Source organism: Cebus imitator, unplaced genomic scaffold (genome assembly GCF_001604975.1).
Source record: "Cebus imitator isolate Cc_AM_T3 unplaced genomic scaffold, Cebus_imitator-1.0 Scaffold16, whole genome shotgun sequence".
Taxonomy (NCBI): Eukaryota; Metazoa; Chordata; class Mammalia; order Primates; family Cebidae; genus Cebus; species Cebus imitator.
In genome coordinates, this window is record NW_016107331.1 from 1668915 (window position 1) to 1693625 (window position 24711).

General features: G+C 39.4%; 1 protein-coding gene across 3 annotated transcripts in view; it reads left to right on the forward strand.

Moving 5' to 3' along the window:
• Positions 1–24711, forward strand: part of RASGRF2 (Ras protein specific guanine nucleotide releasing factor 2) — a 255275-nt gene that overhangs the window by 75556 nt on the left and 155008 nt on the right. For 2 of the 3 annotated variants that reach the window (XM_037731121.1, XM_017507586.2), the window contains exon 2: positions 13451–13557. In XM_037731121.1, coding sequence (XP_037587049.1) covers positions 13451–13557 — 107 coding nt within the window. Of the gene's footprint in view, positions 1–13450; positions 13558–24711 lie in introns of those variants that run through there. The other variant, XM_037731126.1, reaches the window with a different exon arrangement.

Consider the following 24711-nt stretch of genomic DNA (forward strand, 5'->3'; position numbering starts at 1 on the left):
GGGTTTCTTTAGGTTGGTCAGGCTGGTCTCAAACTCCCGACCTCAGGTGATCCACCCACCTCGGCCTCCCAAAGTGCTGAGATTACAGGCATGAGCCACCATGCCTGGCCTTGAGCCACTCTTAACTACGATTTTTACTTAAGGACGTTATATACCTATTCCAGATATCTTACGAATTTTTTTTAATCCCTAGAGCCTTCCCTTCCAGATACTCCCATCTTGTCCAAATTGGGCTGATTGCTCTCTGGATCTTCTGTACAGCTGTCATTCAGAGATTTTCCTATGTTACATTCCTGTGTTGGAACCATGGTGTTTTTGAGCCCTATGTATTCCTATTTCTCAGTTAATCCCTTTATTTGCAAAATAATATATACAATAAATTCCTTAGGAAGGGATTTGCATTAGTCCATTCTCACGCTGCTAATAAAGACATACCTGAGACTGGGCAATTTACAAAGAAAGGAGGTTTAATGGACTCACAGTTCCATGTAGCTAGGGAGGCCTCACAATTATGGCAGAAGACAAAGGAAGAGCAAAGGGATGTCTTACATAGCAGCCACAAAAGAGAGAGCTTGTGCAGGGGAACTCTTGTTTGTGAAACCATCAGATCTCATGAGACTTACTCACTAAAACAGTGTGGGGGAAACTGCCCCCATGATTCAATTATTTCTCACCGAGTCCCTCCCACAGCACATGAAAATTGTCAGAGCTACAGTTCAAGATGAGATTTGGGTGGGGACACAGCCAAAGCATATCAGGATTCTACAAGATATATTTTTCAAACTGTTAAAAAATATGTATTCTGCCCTAATACTTGATTGATAGTTTAGTTGAATATAGAATTCCATGTTGAATATATTTTTTCTTCGGGATATTAAAGGCATTGCTCAACTTTCTTCCAGCAACTCTCAATGCTATCCTAATTTCACATTCTTTTTATGCGGCTTCTTTATTTTCTGTCTCTCTCTCTGGAAGCTTGTAGGATCCTCTTTGTGTCATTCCTCTTCTGAAATTTCATGATGACATCCCTTTGTGTGGATCTTTAGTTATTTGTTTTAAATTTATTATACAATGTTAAGACACAAATATTAAAAACATTCAATATTTGTGTACTTTCACTCAACCTGGGATACAAAAATATCAACACAAAATGATTTATGTGAAATGGTTGAGAGAAAGAGAATATAAATGATGTAAAAAAAAACGTTGAAAGGGACACCTAGGTGAAGTCTTTATTGTGCTCTCCTTGGAACATTTTAGAAGATTTAAAAGAATGTCAAAATAAAAAGTTTTCAGAAAAAAATACTCAGTTAAAATTCCATGTACCCCCCTTGAAACCTCTTGCTATCCTTTTCCTCCTAGAGAAATCTATATCTTCAATTTAATGTTTATGTTTCCTTGTACTACTTTATACCTTTCTAACTATATACATGTCTAAAAATGAGTAGCTTGATATGCATAGTTTTAAGCCTTATGGAAATGATATCATGCTGCATATAGTCAGAAACATTTTTTGCTCAACATTGAGTTGGTTCATCCATGCTGTTCCTTGTAGCTCTAATTTATTCATTTTAATTGCTTTATAGTATATCATTGTATAGATATGCCTTGTAGTATTTATCCTTTCTCCTGTTGGTAAACATTTAGATTGATTCCAGTTTTTTCTTTGTAATTATAAAATGTGTTAGGACAATTTCTGAATATGTTTTCTTGTATCAATATGTGATTGTTTCTTTATGGTATATGTGGAGGAGTGAAATTGCTAAGGTAAGAGGATATGTGCGTCTTCAGCTTTCCAAAGAGCTTGTGCCAATTTGTGCGGCCATAGTATATGATTCTTTCCAGTGCTGTCTCCTTGTCAACAGTTAGTATTATCAGGTGTTTTAATTTCTGTTCATCTAATGGGAAGGAACTGTTGTATTTATTTTTTAAATTTTCTTTTCCCTGACTACGAGTGCAATTAAATGTCTTTTAAAGTTTATTAACAAATTCTATCTCTTCCTCTGGGTATGGTGTGTTCATATCCTTTGCCTGTATTTATATTGAGTTTTAAAAATATATTGATTTGTAAATCTTTGTGTGTGTGTGTGTGTATATATATATATATATATATATATATATATATAATTTTTCTTTTTGGAGAGGCAGTGTCTCACTATGGTGCCTAGGCTGAAGTGCAGTGGTGGAATCATGGCAAACTTCAGTCTCAAACTCTTGGCTTCAAACTGTCCCCCTGCCTCAGCCTCCCAAGCAGCTGAGACCACATCCCAGGTGCATGCTACCATCTCTGGCCAATTTTTAAATTTTCTGTAGTGATGGGGCCTTGCCATGTTGCCCAGGCTGTTCCCAAGCTCCTGGATTCAAGTAGTCCTCCTGCCTTGGCTTCTCAAATTGCTGGGATTACAAGCATGAGCCCCTGTGCCCGGCCTGTATTCTTGATACTAATTTTTATCAGTAAAAAGTGTTGTAAATATCCTTTTCAAATCTGTGGCTTATCTTTTCACTTTAATAGGTATCATTTGTTGTATAAAAGTTTTAAATTGTAATACAATCAACATTTTCAATCTTTTTTATGATTTGGGCTTTGTGTCTTGTTTAACAAATACTTTTCCATACCAAGAAGATCATAAAGATATTCTCTTATATTACTAACAGTTTTAAAGTTTTACTTTTACTAGGATTGGACTCTTCCTTAGAATTAGATAATAAAATTGTTCTCCTTAGCCTATTCATATGGTAAGTTATATTAACAGATGTCCTAATATTTTACTGTATTTTGATTTTCCCACTTCCTGATAAAGCTTAAAATTATTTTAAAAATACATTTAAAAATTGAGTTACTGTAAAAGTGATTTATAAGGGATATACCTAAAATATAAAAAGAGAACATTAAAAATAAAGTGATAGAAGAGACATCACAAGTAAACACTAACCAAAAGACAAAATTAGACTATGATGCCAAATGTATAATTTGGGCTAAAGAGGGCCACTATATCAATGAAATATTTAATTCATTAGAAAATGTAGCAGGTCTAAACTTGTCCACACCTAATAATATATATTATGTGTTAAAACACATACAACAAAATCTGACAGAACAAATGGAAAAAAATGTAAAGTGCCCCATTATATTGGATTTGAAACTGGCTCTCAATATAAACATCAATTAAAAAAGCAGAATGCATATGGAGGATATGCACATTTCAACTTATGAACTATACAGAACCTTGTACATAAAAGTAACACAACTATAAAGGTTATAAATAGTAAATCCATTAATATAACTTACCATATATATAGGCTAAGGAGAAAAACCACATGATCATATTTATGTTAATTTATTTTATTTTATTTATTTATTTACTTTGAGACATAGTTTTGCTCTTGTTGCCCAGGCTGGAGTGTAATGGCGCCATCTCAGCTCACCACAACTTCCGCCTCCCAGGTTCCAGCGATTCTCCTGCCCCACTTCCCACATAGCTGGGATTACAGGCATGCACCACCACACCTGGCTAATTTTGTATCTTTAGTAGAGATGGGGTTTCTCTACGTTGGTCAGGCTGGTGTCAAACTCCCAACCTCAAGGTGATCCACCCACCTTGGCCTCCCAAGGTGCTGGGATTACAGGTGTGAGCCACCACACCCGGGCTGATTATATTTATTAATGATATTATCCTTTTTATACAAGTTGCATATATTTTTCCAGTTTTTCACATGTCTTCATGGATTTGTTATGCAGAAGTGTTTTATTTTTGTGTAATCAGATCACTAATCTTAATGTTTCTGGATTTCGAGTCCTCATTAGGACAGTTTGTCCTATTCAGAGTATAGGGCATTCACTCATTTAAAAAAAATACTTATATGGCTTAATGTTTTAATATTAACTTTTTTGTTTGTTTGCTTTGAGGCAGGGTCTTGCTCTGTTGTCCAGGCTAGATTGCAGTGGCCCAATCACTGCTCACTGCAGCCTTGGCTTCCTGGGCTGAAGCAATCTTCCATCTCAGCCTCCTGAGTAGCTGGGACTATAGGCATGTGCCACCATACCTAGCTAATTTTTAAATTTTACTTTTTATAGAAACAGGGTCTCACTGTATTGCCCAGGATGATTTCAAACTCCTGGGCTCAAGCAGTCCTCCTGCCTCAGCCTCCAAAAGTAGTGCAATTACAGGTGTGAGTCGCCATGCTCAACTTATTTTATTTTATTTTATTTTTTCTGTGTTATTTTTTCATTGCATTTTAGGTTTTGGGGTACATGTGAAGAACATGCAAGATTGTTGCATAGATACACACATGGCAGTGCGATTTGCCTTCTTCCACCCCATCACCTATATCTGGTATTTCTCCCCATGCTATCTCTCCCCAACTCCCCACCCCCCACTGTCCCTCCCCTAGTTCCCCACTACAGACCCCAATGCGTGATGTTCCCCTCCCTGTGTCCATGTGTTCTCATTGTTCATCACCCTCCTATGACTGAGAACCTGCGGTGTTTGATTTTCTGTTCTTGTGTCAGTTTGCTGAGAATGATGGTTTCCAGGTTCATTCATGTCCCTACAAAGGACACAAACTCATCGTTTTTTATGGTTACATCATATTCCATGGTGTATATGTGCCACATTTTCCCTGTCCAGTCTATCATCGATGGGCATTTGGGTTGGTTCCAGGTCTTTGCTATTGTAAACAGTACTGCAGTGAACATTCGCGTGCATGTGTCCTTATAGTAGAATGATTTATAATCCTTTGGATATATACCCAGTAATGGGATTGCTGGGTCAAATGGAATTTCTATTTCTCGGTCCTTGAGGAATCGCCACACTGTCTTCCACAATGGTTGAACTAATTTACACTCCCACCAACAGTGTAAAAGTGTTCCTATTTCTCCACATCCTCTCCAGCATCTGTTGTCTCCTGATTTTTTAATGATCGCCATTCTAACTGGCGTGAGATGGTATCTCAATGCAGTTTTGATTTGCATTTCTCTAATGACCAGTGATGATGAGCATTTTTTCATGTGTTTGCTGGCCTCATGTGTGTCTTCTTTTGTAAAGTGTCTGTTCATATCCTTCGCCAACTTTTGAATGGGCTTATTTGTTTTTTCTTGTAAATCTGTTTTAGTTCTTTGTAGATTCCGGATATTAGCCCTTGGTCACATGGGTAAACTGCAAAAATTTTTTCCCAATCTGTTGGTTGCCGATTCACTCTAATGATTCTTTCTCTTGCTGTGCAGAAACTGTGGAGTTTGATTAGGTCCCATTTGTCTATTTTGGCTTTTGTTGCCAATGCTTTTGGTGTTTTGGTCATGAAGTCCTTGCTTACACCTATGTCCAGAATGGTTTTGCCCAGGTTTTCTTCCAGGGTTTTTATGGTGTTAGGTCTTATGTTTAACTCTTTAATCCATCTGGAGTTAATTTTAGTGTAAGGTGTCAGGGAGGGGTCCAGTTTCTGCTTTCTGCACATGGCTAGCCAGTTTTCCCAAAACCATTTATTAAACAGGGACTCCTTTCCCCATTGCTTGCTTTTGTCAGGTTTGTCAAAGGTCAGATGGTTGTAGATGTGTGGTGTTGCCTCTGAGGCCTCTGTTCTGTTCCATTGGTCTATATCTCTGTTTTGGTGCCAGAACCATGCTGTTTTGATTACTGTAGCCTTGTAGTATAGTTTGAAGTCCGGTAGCATGATGACTCCAGCTGTGTTCTTTTTGCTGAGAATTGACTTGGCTATGCGGGCTCTCTTTTGGTTCCATATAAAGTTTAAGGTGGTTTTTTCCAGTTCTGTGAAGAAGGTCATTGGTAGCTTGATGGGGATAATGCTGAATCTGTAAATTACTTTGGGCAGTATGGCCATTTTCATGATATTGATTCTTCCTAACCATGAACATGGAATGTTTCTCCACCTGTTTGTGTCCTCTCTTGTTTCGTTGAGCGATGGTTTGTAGTTCTCCTTGAAGAGGTCCTTTACATTCCTTGTTAGTTATATCCCTAGATATTTTATTCTCTTTGTATTAATTGTGAATGGCAGTTCGTTCTTGATGTGCCTCTCTTTAAGTCTGTTATTGGTGTATAGGAATGCTTGTGATTTTTGCACATTGATTTTTGTATCCTGAGACTTTATTGAAGTTGCTTATCAGTTTCAGGAGATTTGGGGCTGAGATGATGGGGTCTTGTAAATATGCAATCATGTCGTCTGCAAATAGAGACAATTTGACTTCCTCCTTTCCTATTTGAATACGCTTTATTTCTTTTTCTTGCCTGATTGCTCTGGCGAGAACTTCCAATACTATATTGAATAGGAGTGGTAAGAGAGGGCAACCTTGTCTAGTGCCAGATTTCAAAGGGAATGCTTCCAGTTTTTGCCCATTCAGTATGATATTGGCTGTTGGTTTGTCATAAATAGCTTTTATTATTTTGAGATACATTCCATCAATACCTAGCTTATTGAGGGTTTTTAGCATAGAGGGTTGTTGAATTTTGTCAAAGGCCTTCTCTGCATCAATTGAGATAATCATGTGGTTTTTGTCTCTGGTTCTGTTTATGTGGTGAATTACGTTTATAGACTTGCGTATGTTGAACCAGCCTTGCATCCCCAGGATGAAGCCTACTTGATCATGGTGGATAAGCTTTCTGATGTGCTGTTGCAATCGGCTTGTCAGTATTTTATTGAAGATTTTTGCATCTGTGTTCATCATGGATATTGGCCTGAAGTTTTCCTTTCTTGTTGAGTCTCTGCCGGGTTTTGGTATCAGGATGATGATGGTCTTATAAAATGATTTGGGAAGGATTCCCTCTTTTATATTGTTTGGAATAGTTTCAGAAGGAATGGTACCAGCTCCTCTTTGTATGTCTGGTAGAATTTGGCTGTGAACCCATCTGGACCTGGGCTTTTAATTGCTGCTCAACTTCAGCCCTTGTTATTGGTCTCTTCAGGGTTTTGACTTCTTCTTGGTTTAGACCTGGGAGGATGCAAGTGTTCCGGAATTTATCCATTTCTTCCAGGTTTACTAGTTTATGAGCATAGAGTTGTTTGTAATGATCTCTGATGATGGTTTGTATTTCTGTGGAATCTCTGGTGATATCCCCTTTATCATTTTTTTATTGCATCTATTTGATTATTCTCTCTTTTCTTTTTTATTAATCTAGGTAGTGGTCTATTTTGTTGATCTTTTCGAAAAACCAGCTCCTGGATTTATTGATTTTTTGAAGGTTTTTTTGTGTCTCTATCTCCTTCAGTTCTGTTCTGATCTCAGTTATTTCTTGTCTTCTTCTAGGTTTTGAGTTTTTTGATCTTGCTCCTCTAGCTCTTTCAATTTTGACGATAGGGTATCAATTTTAGATCTTTCCTTTTTCTCATGTGTGCATTTATTGCTATAAATTTTCCTTTAGACACTGCTTTAAATGTGTTCCATAGTTTCTGGTATATTGTGTCTTCGTTCTCGTTGGTTTCGAAGAACATCTTTATTTCTGCCTTCATTTAATTGTTTATCCAGTCAACATTCAATAGCCAGTTGTTCAGTTTCCATGAAGCTGTGCGGTTCTGAGTTAGTTTCTGAATTCTGAGTTTTAACTTGATTGCACTGTTGTCTGAGAGACTGTTTGTTATGATTTCCTTTCTTTTGCATTTGCTGAGGAGTGATTTACTCCCAATTATGTGGTCAATTTTAGAGTAGGTGTGATGTGGTGCTAAGAAGAACGTATATTCTGTGGATTTAGGGTGGAGAGTTCTGTAAATGTCTATTAGGTTTGCTTGGTCCAGGTCTGAATTCAAGTTCTGGATATGCTTGTTAATTTTCTGTCTCTTTGATCTGTCTAATATTGACAGTGGAGTGTTAAAGTCTCCCACTATTATTGTGTGGGAGTCTAAGTCTCTTTGTAAGTCATTAAGAACTTGCTTTATGTATCTGGGTGCTCCTGTATTTGGTGTGTATATATTTAGGATCATTAGCTCTTCTTGTTGCATTGATCATTTTACCATTATGTAATGCCGTTCTTTGTCTCTTTTGATCTTTGTTGGTTTAAAGTCTGTTTTATCAGAGACTAGCATTGCAACTCCTGCAGTTTTTTGCTCTCCATTTGCTTGGTAAATCTTCCTCCATCTTATTTTGAGCCTATGTGTATCCTTGCATGTGAGATGAGTTTCCTGGATACAACACACTGATGGGTTTTGGCTTTTTATCCAATTTACCAATCTGTGTCTTTTGATCGGGGCTTTTAGCCCATTTATATTTAGGGTTTATATTGTTATGTGTGAATTTGATCCTGCCATTTTGATGCTAGCTGGCCGTTTTTCCTGTTAGTTGATACAGTTTCTTCATTGTGTCGATGCTCTTTACCATTTGGTATGTTTTTGGAGTGGCTGGTACTGGTTGTTTCTTTCTATTTTTAGTGCCTCTTTCAGGAGCTCTTGTAAAGCAGGCCTGGTGGTGATGAAATCTCTGAGTACTTGCTTGTTAGTAAAGGATTTTATTTTTCCTTCACTTATGAAGCTTAGTTTGGCTGGATATGAAATTCTGGGTTTAAAGTTCTTTTCTTTAAGGATGTTGAATATTGGCCCCACTCTCTTCTGGCTTGTAGGGTTTCTGCTGAGAGATCTGCTGTGAGTCTGATGGGCTTTTCTTTGTGGGTAACCCCACCTTTCTCTCTGGCTGCCCTTAGTATTTTCTCCTTCATTTCAACCCTGGTGAATCTGACGATTATGTGCCTTGGGGTTGCTCTCCTTGACGAATATCTTTGTGGTGTTCTCTGTATTTTCTGGACTTGAATATTGGCCTGCCTTGCTAGGTTGGGGAAGTTTTCCTGGATGATATCCTGAAGAGTGTTTTCCAGCTTGGATTAATTCTCTCCATCACATTCAGGTACAACTATCAAACATAGATTAGATCTTTACACATAATCCCATATTTCTTGAAGAATTTGTTCATTCCTTATTACCCTTTTTTCTGTAATCTTGCCTTCTCATTTTATTTCATTGAGTTGATCTTCGACCTCAGATATCCTTTCTTCTATGCTTGGTCAATTTGGCTGTTGAAACTTGTGCATGCTTCGCAAAGTTCTTGTGTTGTGTTTTTCAGCTCCATCAATTCACTTATATTCCTCTCTAAATTGTTTATTCTCGTTAGCATTTCGTCAAATATTTTTTCATGGTTCTTAGTTTCTTTGCATTGGGTTAGAACATGTTCTTTTATCTCAGAGAAATTTCTTATTACCCACCTTCTGAAGCCTGATTCTGTCAATTCATCACACTCATTCTCCATCCAGCCTGTTCCCTTGCTGGTGAGGAGTTGTGATCCTTTGTAGGATGAGAGGCATTCTGGTTTTGGGTGTTTTCATCCTTTTTGTGCTGGTTTCTTCCCATCTTTGTGGATTTATCCACCTGTGGTCTTTGTAGTTGTTGACTTTCAGATTGGGTCTCTGAATGGACATCCAGTTTGTTGATGATGAAGCTATTTCTTTCTGTTTCTTAGTTTTCTTTCTCACATTCAGGCCCTTCTGCTGTAGGACTGCTGAGGTCCCCTCTGCTGTAGGACTGCTGAGGTCCTGCTTGCCTGGGATCACCTGCAGCTGCTGCAGAACAGTAAGGGTTGCTGCCAGTTTCTTCTTCTGCTATCTTTGTCCCAGAAGGATACCCGCCAGATGTCAGTTTAAGGTCTCCTTTATGAGGTGACTCTTTGGACATACAGGGGTCAGGGAGCTGCCTGAGGAGACAGTCTGTCCTTTATAGGAGCTCAGGTGCTGAGCTGTGAGCTCTGTTGTTCATTCAGAGCTGCTGGGCAGGCACGTGTAAGTCTGCTGCAGCAGAACTCATAAATCCCTTTTTTCTTTTTCCCTTTATCCCAGGTGCTCTGTTGCAGGGATTTAGGGCTTTATTTATTTGTTTCTGCTGTGCTGCTACCTTTTTTCAGGGCTGCCGTGCCCAGCCAGGAGGCAGCCTAGTCACTGTCTGCTTGCAAAAAGTTTGCTGAGCAGCTGTGGGCTCCACCCAGCTGCCATGTGACCTTCCCTGCAGTCCTGTTTATATGGGTATAGTTAGAACTGCCTTGGCAATGGCGGCCCACCTGTATAATGGCGGACTCTCTCAGTATTGGTGGGCTTCCTCGGCAATGGCGGGCTGCCTTGGCAATGGCAGGCTGCCTTGGCAATGGTGGACTACCTCCGTAGTGGTGGACTGCCTCAGTAATGGTGGACACTCCTCCCCCACAGAGCTGGACCCTCCCGGGTTCACCTGTGCTTGCCGTGAAACTCTCAATCCAGATCATTTCAGATTGCTGTTTTTTTGTGGGGGTGGGACCAGCCGAGCCTGATCACCTGGCTCCCTGCCTCAGAGCCCTTTATTTTTTTGAGTTGCATGGTTGACTCTGTGTCCCAGGTGTTCCAGTTGTCTGTTGAAAAGGTGCTGGGATCTGTGTGATTTCCCATGTGGTGACCCACTGTACCTGCAACAGCCACGCTGAGATTCTTGTTCCTTTTTTGCCAGGGAATCTCCTGGCCTGGCTCCCTTTTTTTAATCAGTTGAGTGGGTGACTCTGTATCCCAGGAGTTCCAATCGCCCGCTAAAACGGTGCCTGGACCCGTGTATTCTGTACGAACTGCCGTGCCATGGCGCTGGCCAAAACAGTCTCACCAGACGAAACAGCCGTGCTGGCAACCCGTGGGGCTCCTCTACCTGGGAATCTCCTGGTAATAAAAATCTGTCTGGAAATGCGGCGTCCACTCACCCTCCGGGCTTTCTCTGGGAGATGCAATCCTGAGCTGCTCCTAATCGGCCACCTTCCTCAGGTCTGTCTATTTTATTTTTTTAAGTGACTTGATACTATCCTTCAATCAGGGAAATGGAATTGTTGGGAAATAAACAGAAGAGGAATAAGATACTTTATAATTTTATAATTACTACTACTGATAGTAATATTATAAGAAGTATTTGATATTATTGTAATAATTATCAGTACAACAGAACATTAAAATTTCTGTTGCAATTGGAAATTATCCTGGTGTATGGTGGATTTGGGGCAGAGTTTTTCTAGTCTCTGTTGCATGGAGGTGGTAACCCTTCATATGTTTCGATGTTATGCATGGATCTTGGTTCCAACTTGGTGCCCTGCACAGGGCCAAGACCGTGGGATCCAAAGCCCTCCACCCTTGGATGTTAGAACCTTAGTTACTGTGCTTTTTGCTTTGCCTTTGCCTTTCACCTTTGTTTCTACACTGGAGGATTCCTTCTTTTCTCCCCTACTTTAGTTTGGCTATGTATGTTTTGCCTAGTTTGGGATTTTCCCTCAGCTTGGTTTACTGCTTTGCCCTACTTTGATTCACAGTGGTCAGGAAATTGGAGAGGATGGCTGAGGGCGATGGCTCACTCCTGTTATCTCAACACTGGGAGGCTGAGGCAGGCAGATCACCTGAGATCAGGAGTTTGAGATCAACCTGGCCAATAGGGCGAAACCCTGTCTCTACTAAAAATACAAAAATTAGCCCATGTGGTGGTGGGCGCTTGTAATTCCAGATGCTTGGGAGGCAGAGGCTGGAGAATTGCTTGAACCTGGGAGGCAGAGGTTGCTGTGAACCAAGATCCAGCCCCAGAGATAGAGTGAGACCCCATCTGAAAAAAAAAAAAAAAAAAAAAGGAAACTGGAGAGGACATATCCTAACATATCCTAAGGGGCTTGGAAAACAAAATGGGGTAGAATAAGCATTAACTCTGGAAGCACTATTAGTTTTTCTGGATCTAGTGGCTTGTTTTAAAGCATTTTGAAACTTTATAGCTAGAGCAAATCTTCAGATATCCCACGTGTTCAATTATGACTTAAAGATGTCTGAGTTTGTACTGACTGATCGTGATCTACTGGGTGTATTGTTATTCATGAATATTGTCGAAGGGCAATGCATCTTCAACCCAAGACGTCTGTCACTTTGTCTAATTCAAAGCACACTCTAAACCCAATATACATATGTATTTCTGTGTATTTTACATGAGAATTCTCCACATCTTAACAGATTATTCTAAGTTGATTGTAAAAAAACTTCTGTTTTAGAACTGTGATCTGAGGACTCTGCTTGTTGATATAAAACGTGTCAGTCTTTGCTGGAACATGGAGTGGCTTAGTAAGCTAGCATGAGTTTGAGAGTCTTTGAATCTTGGTTGTATGATTGTGTCTGTTCTGGAATCCTGAGAAACCAGTAACAAATTTTTATCTTTATATTAACAGTATAAAATTGACTGTTTTTTTGGTGTACATTTCTATGAATGTAAACAGATGCTTGGATTTGTGTAACCTCCAGAATCAGGATACAGAACCATTTTATCACCACCTAGGCTCCCTCATGCGATTCCTTTATAGTCACACACTCCCACCCCTGACCACTGGAAACTCCTGATCTGTTCTCTGTCCCTGTTTTAAGAATATCACACAACAGGAATCATACATAGTATATAACCTTTGAGACTGACTTTTCTATTCCAAATGATACTTTTACTCCACGTTATTGCTTTTATCATGATTATTTCTTTTTATTGCTGAAAAGTGTTTGAGACTGACTTTTCTATTCAACATGATGCTTTTGCTCCACGTTGTTGCTTTTATCAATAATTTTGTTTGCTCTTTATTGCTGAGTAGTGTTCCATTGTTCGGATATACTGCATTTGGATATTTAGGTTGTTTCCAGTTTTTGGAAACAACCTAAATATCCTTTAATAGGTGTGTGAATAAACAAATGAAGTACATAAGGTTCATATGAGATAAATTATTTTACCCCTGAAAAATGTTAGTCTTTTCCCTACTTAAGCCCAGTTCCTTTCATGCAACAATAACTTATGTTACACCTCTACCAAAAAGAAATTCTGATCATGTTTTGTCCCCTAGGATGACAATTAAATTTCCTTTCTTGTGTCAAGTCTGCATTCTGGAATACTATGTTGAAAAGAATTGCAAGGCTACTTCTAGGAAAACAAGGGCGTAAGCAAATGGTGACATCTGCTAAGGTTGCAGAAGAGGCAAATGACAGCAATTGGACTGCATAATTATAGGGATATTGCTTCCCAGGATGGAGAATAGATATAGAATAAAACAGATAATAAAATTAGCTGGTGCAGTGATGTAGACTCATGTGTCCCTGCAGCTTTATCACACCACAAAAAGGGAAACCTTTTGGAAAATATCATATTACTTCATTTATCTCCATAGCCCAATTTGTACAATATTCTTCTTTGTACTTGCATGGAAATGTCCATTACAGTAGTGTTAAGGGCTGACCCTCACTGAGCAACGTTAAGATGCAGACTATGGTATCTTCTAGGTGCAAAGTCATTGCCAACTGGACCAAGAGTGATGTGTTGCATTTTGAAATAAAATTTGCATAAGTGCTGATGCATTTTGTAAATATATACCCTTGATAGGCAAATACTGTGTTATTATGTTGTTGTGCTTGAAAAATAGAACTAAACTTTTTGTGTTTGTTTTCCTTTCCAGTATTACTTTACTGTTCTTTTTGGCCATGAAGGTCAGAAACCACTGGAGCTGCGCTGTGAGGAGGAGCAGGATGGTAAAGAGTGGATGGAGGCCATTCACCAAGCAAGGTATAGGCTGAGTCCTCCTGTGTGGTGCTTGATTGTCTGGGTCCTGCATTGGGGTTACCACTGTTGGTGATAGTTGTGAAAGAACTTGCAATTCTAAGATGAGTTTTCTCCTGATGCCTGGTCCTTAGTCATGCGTGAGAGAATTATTTGGGCTTTCCATGGCTGCATTCCAGCTAAAGATTAATGATAATACATATAATAATAATAAGTAGTAATAGTAGTCCTTTTTGTGGATGTCTTCCTATGTGCCAGGCACTATTATATGTATTATACGTGATTTTCAATTACAGAATGTATGGAATGTATTGACTCACTTATCCTGTCAACAGTCTGCAGAGGGGCATTATAATTCCCCCTATCTGCAGAGAAGGAAACTGAGGCCTGGAAGGTTAGTTTCCTTGCCTGAGGCCACACAGCTAGTAAGCCACAGAGCTGGGATATGGCCCTAGCCCAGCCTACATTTGTAAACCCTGCTCTGTGCATCTTGGTTATCAAATGAAGGTGATGACATCCTCTATCTAGAGAAATAGAAGAGTGTGATTTCATTTCCCCCTGTGAAACATCAGGAAGGTGGAAAGGTGTGTGCAAGGTCTTAAATGGGAACAATAAATCTGAGAGAGATGTAAGGCAGGGCCCTCTCTGTTATTTTCCTGTTCAGTCCCTAAAATGGGTTCAGTTTTGTTTCCCATGGCTCTCAGGCTCTTCCTTTTTGCTTGTCCACTCCCTAATCCGGGCTGTCACTCCACAACTCCCTGCTCTTTTGTTTTGCTCATCTCCTGGGTATTTTGGGGCAACACTCTAGCTGTGGCATGCTTTCTTTTTCTTCACCCGATGAGCCTTCCCTTCTCCTTCTGTCTGTTCTCCCTGCAAGTCAGGGAGAAGGAGATAGGTGCCCTCACTGGCGCCATCTTCACATGGCTGCAGCACTTGCATTGTGTACTGCACGCAGGCCACTTTGCAATTCTGGTTATCATTACTTTTTTAATGTACTTAATGTGTTAGAATTCTGTTTCCTGAGTAGGATTGTATACACCTTGAGAATGAAGAGAGGGATTGGAGTACATTCATATCTGAGTGAAGTGCATTGCTAATTATGTAGTAGGTGATCAGGAAATCTCTTCAGTTTGATTATAAGAATGAAGCATTTAGGCTGGGTGTGGTGGCTCACACCTGTAATCCCAGCACTTTGGGAGGCTGAGGCGTGTGGATCACCTGAGGCCAGGACTTCAGGACCAGGCTGGCCAAAATGGTGAAACCCTGTTTCTATTAAAAATACAAAAATTAGCCAGGTGTGGTGGCACACGCCTGTAGTCCAGCTGTTTTGGAGGCTGAGGCAGGAGAATTGCTCAAACCTAGGAGTTGGAGGCTGCAGTGAACTGAGGTCACTCTACTGCACTGCAGCCTGGGTGACAGAGCAAAACTTCATCTCAAAAAAAAAAAAAAAAAAAAAAAAAAAAAAAAAAAAAAAAAAAAAAAAAAAAAAGAATGAGGCATTTATTTTGAGTGAGTACAGGCTGTTCTGTTCTTTGAACCCTTGACGCTTTCTCTGAAAGTCTCCCCTCTCCTCTCCACTCCCCTCCCTTTTCAGCTACTTACATTGAGCACCTTCTCTGACAAGCAATGTGCCAAGTGCTTTTACATATTTTTCTCTTTTTATTCTCCACAACAAGCTAATACGGTATTATTACCCCATTTTACAGATGAGAAAACAAAAATTTGTGATGGGCAGACTGGCCAAGTTTTAACACAAAGGTGTTAAGCTGCAGAGCTGGGATTCAAACCCAAGTCAGTTGGACCTCAGAACCTTTAGCCAGTGTTCCATATTGTACTTACTTTCATTATCCTCTTTATCTCTGCAGTCTTGTCTTTTCTTGTTCTATTTTTTTTTTCTGTTCCTCATTCAAAGATGAAAGTAGATTAATGTAAGACTAGGGTTGAGAGTAAAAGATGTTATTTGCAATGTACTTCAGTTCCTTTTCTTTCTCTGAGATGCAATGGGCTGGCAACTAAGTGCCACTCTCTACGTGGGCCCCAGGGGAGCTTGCCACGAGTCATGATGACCCTGGCACCTGGTTCAGCCGTCCTTGCTCTTGGTGCTCTCTGTTTGAGGGTTTTGATCCAGACTTAGGACTAATGCAGAATGATTTGCTGTAGAAAGAAAGTCAGGTCTTCAAAGATGAAAGAAGCATTAAGCTGGCAAGGTAGAGCCCTTGGGTCATTTCCAGACACAATCTTTGCAGCCCTTTCTATTCCTCTCTACCTGGGAGTTAAAATCCGTAATTTAAAACATGCCTGTTTTCCCATCTTTTTCATTCCAGAAGAGCAAGTACCATCAGTAGCCCAAATGCCTTTGTAGTTGCCAAGCAAATATCTTGGTGAACCAAACACAAGTAGTGTGAATTGCTTTGAAGATGATTAGATTCCAAGTAAGAGATCTTTTTTCTGTTCCAGGAATGCATTTTGTCATCTATAGGAAACTGAGTTGATAAGTATTTGGTATCGTTTGACATACAGTCAAATCCAGGGCATGTGTGATCTTGTCAGGAGACAGACTTTAGAAACCACTTAACTGATTTGGATGATACAATGGTGAACCATTCTCTTCTTTTCGGATTTGAAGATTTGGTTAATAATTGACTTTTTTTCTTGATGTTTTGACTTTTTGGTCTACAAGGTCTGCTTTTCTCTTGGCTTGAGACATGAGACTGGGTTCTTTGATAACTTATTTTACTCTGACTGCTTTATACTGAGTTCTTATATTTTATGAATTGAGATATTTCTTAATTTTTGTTTTCTAAATCAGGGAAGAAAAGTTTTTTATCTAAGCTTGATTAAGTTGAGTTTTTGGTATAAACTTGGATCTGTAAAATTCACCTTGATTTTGTTTATGTGTGAGCAAAGCCACAAAGTTAATGAAGCTGATTCAGAGAAAGAATTGATCAGCCATTTTTTTCTTGGCATTGTAATAAAACACAATTAATTAATTATGCTTGGTTGACTAAACATTTCACTCTCACAGGGCAGTCTGATGGCATTAATTCCGTACTGATGCCTTTTTAGTATAAAAGTTTTAAACACTCAATATTTATGGTTTTATTAATCTCTCTTTTGAAAATCAAAACTTTTCATTAGTTTAGCACTAGATTAGTTCTTTTCTGAGGTACTCATCCTCCTATAGATGCCACTTAGATACAAAGTCTGCTCAGAACCCCTTCTCTTAGTCACTCTTGTTTTCCTTGGATGGCTTTTCAGTACCAGCCTGGGTGTGCTGTCTTTGCCTGCTATAAAAATCACTTTGTTGCTGTTGGCTTTTGTATGTCCAAGAGGAATCTACTTGTCCCACTTTGCCTTCAGAGAATCTTAGTGTCATTTTCTGGGATGTCCAGTTGCATGTTTTCTCCTTTAGATCTGGCCCAGAAAAAATCATTTTGGAATTAACATTTTTCAGTTGGAAGCTTTGACCAGTCCAAGAAGCTAATTTTAATGTTTCACTTACCATTGGCAAATACTGCATTTCTAGAATGCAGGCATATTTAGGATATCATTTTACCTCTTGTTATGGCACTAATTCAGGGGACGCTGCTACTGAGACCGAGTCTTGTTTTTGTCTTGTTGAGGCCAGAGCGTTTTCATAGCAGTTAAGTCTATGCTTATTTCATATGTGGTTTTCTACTTGAGTATGGAACTCTGGACATGAAAAATAACCTGACATTTCTTGTTTTCTTGGCCGTATGTGTCCCTCATGGTTGATTTACTTGTAGACACTAGGACGATCAAAGACACTGATCTGGTTGATTGCGACTCCTTAGGGCTTATTAGCTGAAAAGATATCTTTTCAGTGTTTCATTTGCTAGAACATGGACCAAGCAAAGTATCTGCAGTTAGGAGATAATCACGGCATGGGCATGGATCCAGGTGAACATCTTCCAAGGATCTTGCCACCCTGAACTAAGCCTAATACGTCACAGGACCTGGACTATGACATTTGGGAAGAAAGGAGAAAGGTTCTCCAGAGATGTAGTAGGTAGATTTCAAATGACTTTGTGACTATCTGGATTTGGACAGTATTAGATGAGGGTGGCATCTGACACATCTCTCAGGCCCCTAGCTTGGATGGTGTCACTCAGTGGGAAAAGAAATGATGAATGAGGACAGGTTTGTGGGGCAAAGATGATGAGCATTGGCCAGGAAGCGTTGAGCAATTTCTGCTGGAAATTGGAAAACTATGATTATCGCTGGGATGGGAAGGGAACTGTGAGACACTGAATTGATCCCTTGGCATGTGGGATATGAGAGAATGAGTATCCAGGGGGCTGATAGAGAAGTAAGATGTATCTTGAGGAGAGAGGAGAGTTTGGGTTTCTACCAAGGTGGAGGGATTGGGAAAACAGATGTTGAGAATATTGAGCCTAGCACAGAGCATTGTTGAACGTGTGTAGCTTTGCAACCCTGCAGATGTATGTGTTCAGTGTCTGAGACTGTCCCACTGTCTTTCGCCTGCTTTCCAATTTCTTTAGCTGAATCTGCTCAAATCCCCACCTCGTTTCTCTTCCCTCCCCTCAGGGTGTATCTTGTGCAGGTGAATCACAGGCTTTCCTCTAAGGGCAGAGCATACAAAGGGGAAAAAGAATTACAAAAAGGAATACGTTTCTACTCCATAAAGCTCACGTCAGATGGAGTTTGGCAAGGGCCTGACCTAACCCTTTCTTTCACCCTGTCAGTCTCCAGCTTGGCAAGCAGAGAGACTTTATCTTCCAGTTAAACCTTTCAATTAAGCCTTGTTCTCTTTTCCAGTAAAGAACGCTTGAATGCAGCCTCTTGGATCTGTTTTTCATGTATAGTCCTTTTGATTACATGTGCCTGAGACAGCTGTTGTTCATGCTCTCTCTCCCTTAAAATACACACACATACACACACACACAATGTGGTAGCTGCACCACACATAACGCTTGTAACCTCATCCTTGGAAAAAGACTTGATCTGCAGCAAAGTATATAGTATAAAAATCTGTGTAGCACTAAAGGCCACTGTGTATATCATATCATTCCCATAAAATCAGCCCTTTAGAGAATGCACACAGAGATAAATGTTTCACAAATCAGAGAAGAGTGATTACTTAGAAAAGCTGAAAATGTTTCATGTGTCACAGTAACATCATAGGACTAGAAAAATTAGAGATGGGCAGTGATGTTATAGCCTAAAGAATCCCAGCACCATAATTTCTATTCTTCTTGTAACAGTAAGACTGTCACTACTTCAGAGCTGAAAATGTGGATTTTGTCCATGTAAGGTATTATACGTTTTTTTTTTTTTTTTTTTTTTTTTGGTTAAGAACTTCTGTCAGGGCTTTGCCTCCATACTTGCCACAATGAAAGAGAATTCAACATTCTTTTTTCTCTTACATCCTACAAAGTGCAACGTGAAAGAGAAGGGATATTGTGTAAACTATGAAAGATTTCACTTGATTTGGTGGTTACAATTTGTTTTCTATAGGGAAAAGTTGGGCTTGAATTTTCTTATTTGAATATTTAGTTAATACTTTTGTCAGCTGTCTTTCCTACTTCTCAGTGTTTTTGTTTCAGGTGTTTGCCTTGCACCTGAGGCATCCAGCTGACACGCAGTGGGACATTCTGCCTACACTCACCGAGCCGGCGCCCCATCCTTATGTGTACACCATCTCACCTGCAGGAGGGAGCCATCCTCATGACTCTCTTTGCCTGCTCCAGAAGAACCATCTCTGGTTCAAGGCCAATTTCTACCTTGAGCTCTCTCTCCGATTTCTTGCTCCATTACTTACTCCATTTCTCTCTTGTATTTCCAGTCTATTTACTTCTCGCTCCTTAGCTTTGTTTCCCATATTTTTTGGGTCTCCTAAAAATCTCTCCTGTCTTGAAAGAGAATGAAAGTCTTTTCTTGGCACTGAATACTCCTCTTGCTACTGTCTTTTCTTGCACATGCAGCCCGGCTTCTTGAAGAAATGGTTCTGTTGCTCTCCTAGGCACGCAGCTCTTCCTCTCTTTCCAGCTCTTCCTGATGGGTTTTGTTCCTACTCTGCTGTAACTGTTGTCACCTGGGTCAACAATGAATTTCCGAAGCTTTTTCTTCATTATATAACTTCAACTTTCTGTTCATATTTAATACTTACTTTGGAAATACACAGGGGATACATAAAAGCACGTTCCCTAAAAAATAAATTCAGACAATACAAAAGTAAAAAGTTATAGTTCCACCCTCTCCCCATTTATTTCCCCAAGCCCACTTACTTCTCAGATGGGTTTACTGGTAACAGTTTGGTGTGCATACTTCCAGACTTTTCTATACATTTGCATATGGATAGATACGTAGAATGATATAATCACAGACTTTTTATTTGCTCTTCACATTATTTGCCATCTTTTTATGTTAATTTGGAGGGTTTCTTTTAACGTTAGTATATAGGGATCTAAGTCTTATCTCAAAATTTTCATTCCTTTTGTTTATGATGTCTCTCCCTTCTGATTCTCCCTCTACTCCTTTGACAATTTCTTCTTGTTCTATTTCACTACTCCTGTGGTTCTGTCCCTTTCTTTACTGTGGCTGGCTTGGGTAGGGCTTTGCTGTTGCTCTTTCTGTCTCCTCACTTGGATCTGCTCCCCAGACTCAGACCATGTAGACAGAGCCACTCTTTCTCAATGCTTTCTCAGCTAAATACATGCTACATGCACCGTGTACCTCTTTTTGTTTAATTATCTGATAGCTCATGAGGTAGCTGGCACTATCCCCAGTGAATCTGAGTCTTGGAGAGATAAAATGACCTCCTGAGGGCCACCAATCTAGGAAATGACAGAGCTGGAATCAAGTCCTGGACAGGCTGACTCCAAAGCCTGTGCACTTAACCACAAAGATATATAGCCACCATTATATGTAGAAATTCACCAACACATATTTTTCTATATTGAACTATCTATATATCATCTCTCCCTGGGTGCTCAGAGTTACTTGATACTCAGCAAGACAAATCTAAACTCACGTATTTCTCCAGGCAGCTTCAGGCTCCTTTCCTGGATAGGAATGCAAGGCATAGTCTGCTATACATTCAGTCCCCCAAACCAGCAGGATATCACCTCCTGACCCCAGCCTAACTGCTCACTCCAGTCATCACTTGTGGATTCTACCCCAGAACATCACTAGTCTTCATTCCTCTACGTCTGCAGCATTGGTCTGGTTCAGGCCACCAACATCGATTGCCTGGACTATTGCTCTGCCACCTCATCTGTCTCTTCCAGGTTGGCTTCCTTCCCATCCATTCTCCATAGTTACTAGAGTGCCCTTTCTAAGAGAACATCTGATTTGCTGAAGGAATTCCAGGGTTCCCAGTTGCCTTTAGTTATTATAATTCAATTTACTTCTTATTGTAGAAAATTTTAAATATATGCAGAGAAAGGGCGATAATGGTCCTCTTTGTTGCTTTAAGAAGAGAAAATAGTCATGATTTACTGACATTTATTGCTTTTCTACCTAATGCTAGTCTGTGCCCTGAGTTCTGGGTTGGAGTGAGCCAGTCCAAGTGAGGACCCTCTGAACTGACCTCCGTGAACTCCTCGTCCCACCCGTCCTGGGGTCTGACTTATACCAACACATCTTTCAGGATGGAGCCCTTAGCAGTTTGCATCTTCTTTCCCAGTCCTCTTCCTCTGCTAGCAGGAAGCCTGACCATTCCCTTCTTTGAGACCTCACTGTAACTTCTTATTTCGCTCAAAGCACCTAAGAGATTATTGTATTGATTTGTTTATATGTCTGTGTCTCTCTGTCAGCCTGAATTCCTTCAAAGCAAATTGTGCACTACTCATCTTTTGTGCCACCCCAGCACAGAGCCAAATTGCTTTTCAAAAATGCATGTACCGATTTAATCTCCATCCACTAGGGCAGAAGAAAGCTGGAATCGTTTTTTAAAATCTTTACTATATCAATGGGTTAAAAATGATAAGTTGGTGTAATAAGCATTTTCTTGATTATTGGTGAGATGATGTTTTGCTATCACCAATATCTGTCTATATTTACTATATAAATTATCATCTCATATCCTTTTCCCATTTTTTGGTATTGGTATTTTTCTAGAAGTTTTTTTAATAAGCTCTTTGTATGACAAAAATATATTCATCTTTTATATTTGTTCAAATCACCCTGCATCATTTTTTTGTCTTGTAGTTATACCTATGGGATTTTTTTTGACATTAGAGGTTTGAATTATAATGCAATTAAAATATATTGCTTTTGGGGGGAAGTTGTTCTATTGCTTTTTAAAAAATATTTTTCAAAATCAAGATATACTTCATATACCAAAAGTTTATCATTGTAAAGTGTATAATTCAGTGTTTTTCTAGTATAGTCACAAGGTTATACAACCATCACCACTAATTTCAGAGCATTTGCAACACCAAAAAAGAAACCCCATATCCAATGGCTGTCACTCCCAGCTCCCCACTTCCCCTAGCTCTAGCCAATCGCCAGACTCCTTTCTGTGTTTATGGATTCACTCCTTCTGGCCATTTCATATAGTTGGAATTATGCAAACATTTTGTGTCTGATTTTGTTCACTTAGCAAAATGTTTTCAAACTTTGTAGATGTTATAGCATATATTAATGCTTCATTCCTTTTAATGGCTGAATTCTATTCCACTGTATGGTTATACCACATTTTATTTATCTACTCGTCAGTTGGTGGCCATTTAGGTCGTTTCCGCTTTTTGCTAGTCTGAATAATGCTGTTATGAATATTTGTGTGCATTTGTACCTGAACAGATGTTTTCAACTCTCTTGGGTATATGCCTGGGAGTGGAATTGCCAGGTCATTTGGAAACTCTATGTTTAACTTTTTGAGAAACTGCCAAACTGTTTTCTTGTCTTTTTTTTTAATTGCATTTTAGGTTTTGGGGTACATGTGAAGAACAGGCAAGATTGTTGCATAGGTACACACATGGCAGCGTGATTTGCTGCCTCCTCCCCTTCACCTATATCTGTTATTTCTCCCCATGCTCTCTCTTCCCAACTCCCCACCCCTCTCTGTCCCCCCAACAGACCCCAGTGTGTGATGCTCCCCTCCCTGTGTCCATGTGTTCTCATTGTTCAACACCTGCCTATGAGTGAGAACATGTGCTATTTGATTTTCTGTTCCAGTGTCAGTTTGCTGAGAATGATGGTTTCCAGGTTCATCCATGTCCCTACAAAGGACATGAACTCATCATTTTTGATGGCTGCGTAATATTCCATGGTAAACATAAGACCTAACACTATAAAAACCCTAGAAGAAAATCTAGGCAAAACCATTCAGGACATAGGTGTAGGCAAGGACTTCATGACCAAAACACCAAAAGCATTGACAACAAAAGCCAAAATAGACAAATGGGACCTAATCAAACTCCACAGCTTCTGCACAGCAAAAGAAACAATCATTAGAGTGAATCGGCAACCAACAGAATGGGAAAAAATTTTTGCAGTTTACCCATCTGACAAAGGGCTGATATCCAGAATTTACAAAGAACTAAAACAGATTTATAAGAAAAAAACAAGCCCATTCTTAAGTTGGCGAAGGATATGAACAGACACTTCACAAAAGAAGACATACATGAGGCCAACAAACATATGAAAAAATGCTCATCATCACTGGTCATTAGAGAAATGCAAATCAAAACTGCATTGAGATACCATCTCACTCCAGATAGAATGGCGATCATTAAAAAATCTGGAGACAACAAATGCTGGAGAGGATGTGGAGAAATAGGAACACTTTTACACTGTTGGTGGGAGTGTAAATTAGTTCAACCATTGTGGAAGACAGCGTGGCAATTCCTCAAGGACCGAGAAACAGAAATTCCATTTAATCCAGCAATCCCATTACTGGGTATATATCCAAAGCATTATAAATCGTTCTACTATAAGAACACATGCACACGAATGTTCATTGCAGCACTGTTCACAATAACAAAGACCTGGATCCAACCCAAATGCCCATCGATCATAGACTAGTCAGCCAAACTGTTTTCTACAGTGGCTGCAGTGTTTTACATTCCCACCGGCAGTGAATTGAGGGTGTTAGTTTCTTCACATCCTTACCAACACTCACTGTCATTGCCTTTTTGCTTAGAGTCTTTGTGGTGGAAATTAAATATAAGAATGTAGAAGCCCCTTTAATCTATTCTGGTTGAATTAGTATAGTTACTAATGGTTAAAGAATTTAACTCTTGTTGAATAATTTTTTGTGATGATAAAAATACTTCTACCAATACCTACTTATGCACATTTGAAAAGAAATGAAAGTCTCAGTGTTAGGAAAGAATCATTAATGTCTATTGTGATGTAAAACATTTTCCTCAGCTTCGTGATATAGTACTATAAAAGATAGTCACTTTTAGAAGCACTCCTTAAAATTTCTGTATCCTGAGGTAATAATTTTACCATTAATGATGTTCTGTTATATTTCCTAGTAACAATATTTTGCCTGCTTTTATATTTAATTGTGCTTTAGAAAGGATTATCAATGACTTTCCTTATGCCCCAAATTTAGTGCAATGTTTAAGTAATGAACTGTGACTGTGAACAGGAAAGAAGGAGCAATGTTTAGGAGAGGGGTTTTTAGTCTTTAATTTTGCTCCTCTTTTTGAGCTGTCTTAACTGAGATGCCTGACTTTCCATTTACTGTAGAGGGGACAGCTTAGGAGGGAAAAGCCTGTCAGTAGAGAAGAGATTGGTATAGGTGACAGTGTTAGGACCTCATGTTAATGTGATATCTAAAAAATATTGATTAGCCAATGAAGTGGAGATACTGACATGGGAGAACTTGAGAACCAGAAACAGTATGTGATAGTCATGCCAAAGTGATTTTGAGTAAAGATAGAGAAACTGGCCTTGCTTAGGTAAGGTCAAAGCAAATGTTGCTTTGATAGGGACTGTATTATTGTCATCCATGCTTGGATTTTCCCCTTCCTAAAGGCATCATGATTCTCCTGACATGAGGAATGCCGGTTCCAAACAGTTTTCCTGATAAAATTATCATAACCCTGGAGTTAGGCAGACTTTTACTTTAGTGACCTGGGCTATGACTTTTTATCTTAGGTTTTGGTATATTTCCCTTCTTATATACGTCTTCAGTCCAAATAAATGGGGTGAGAATCTGGC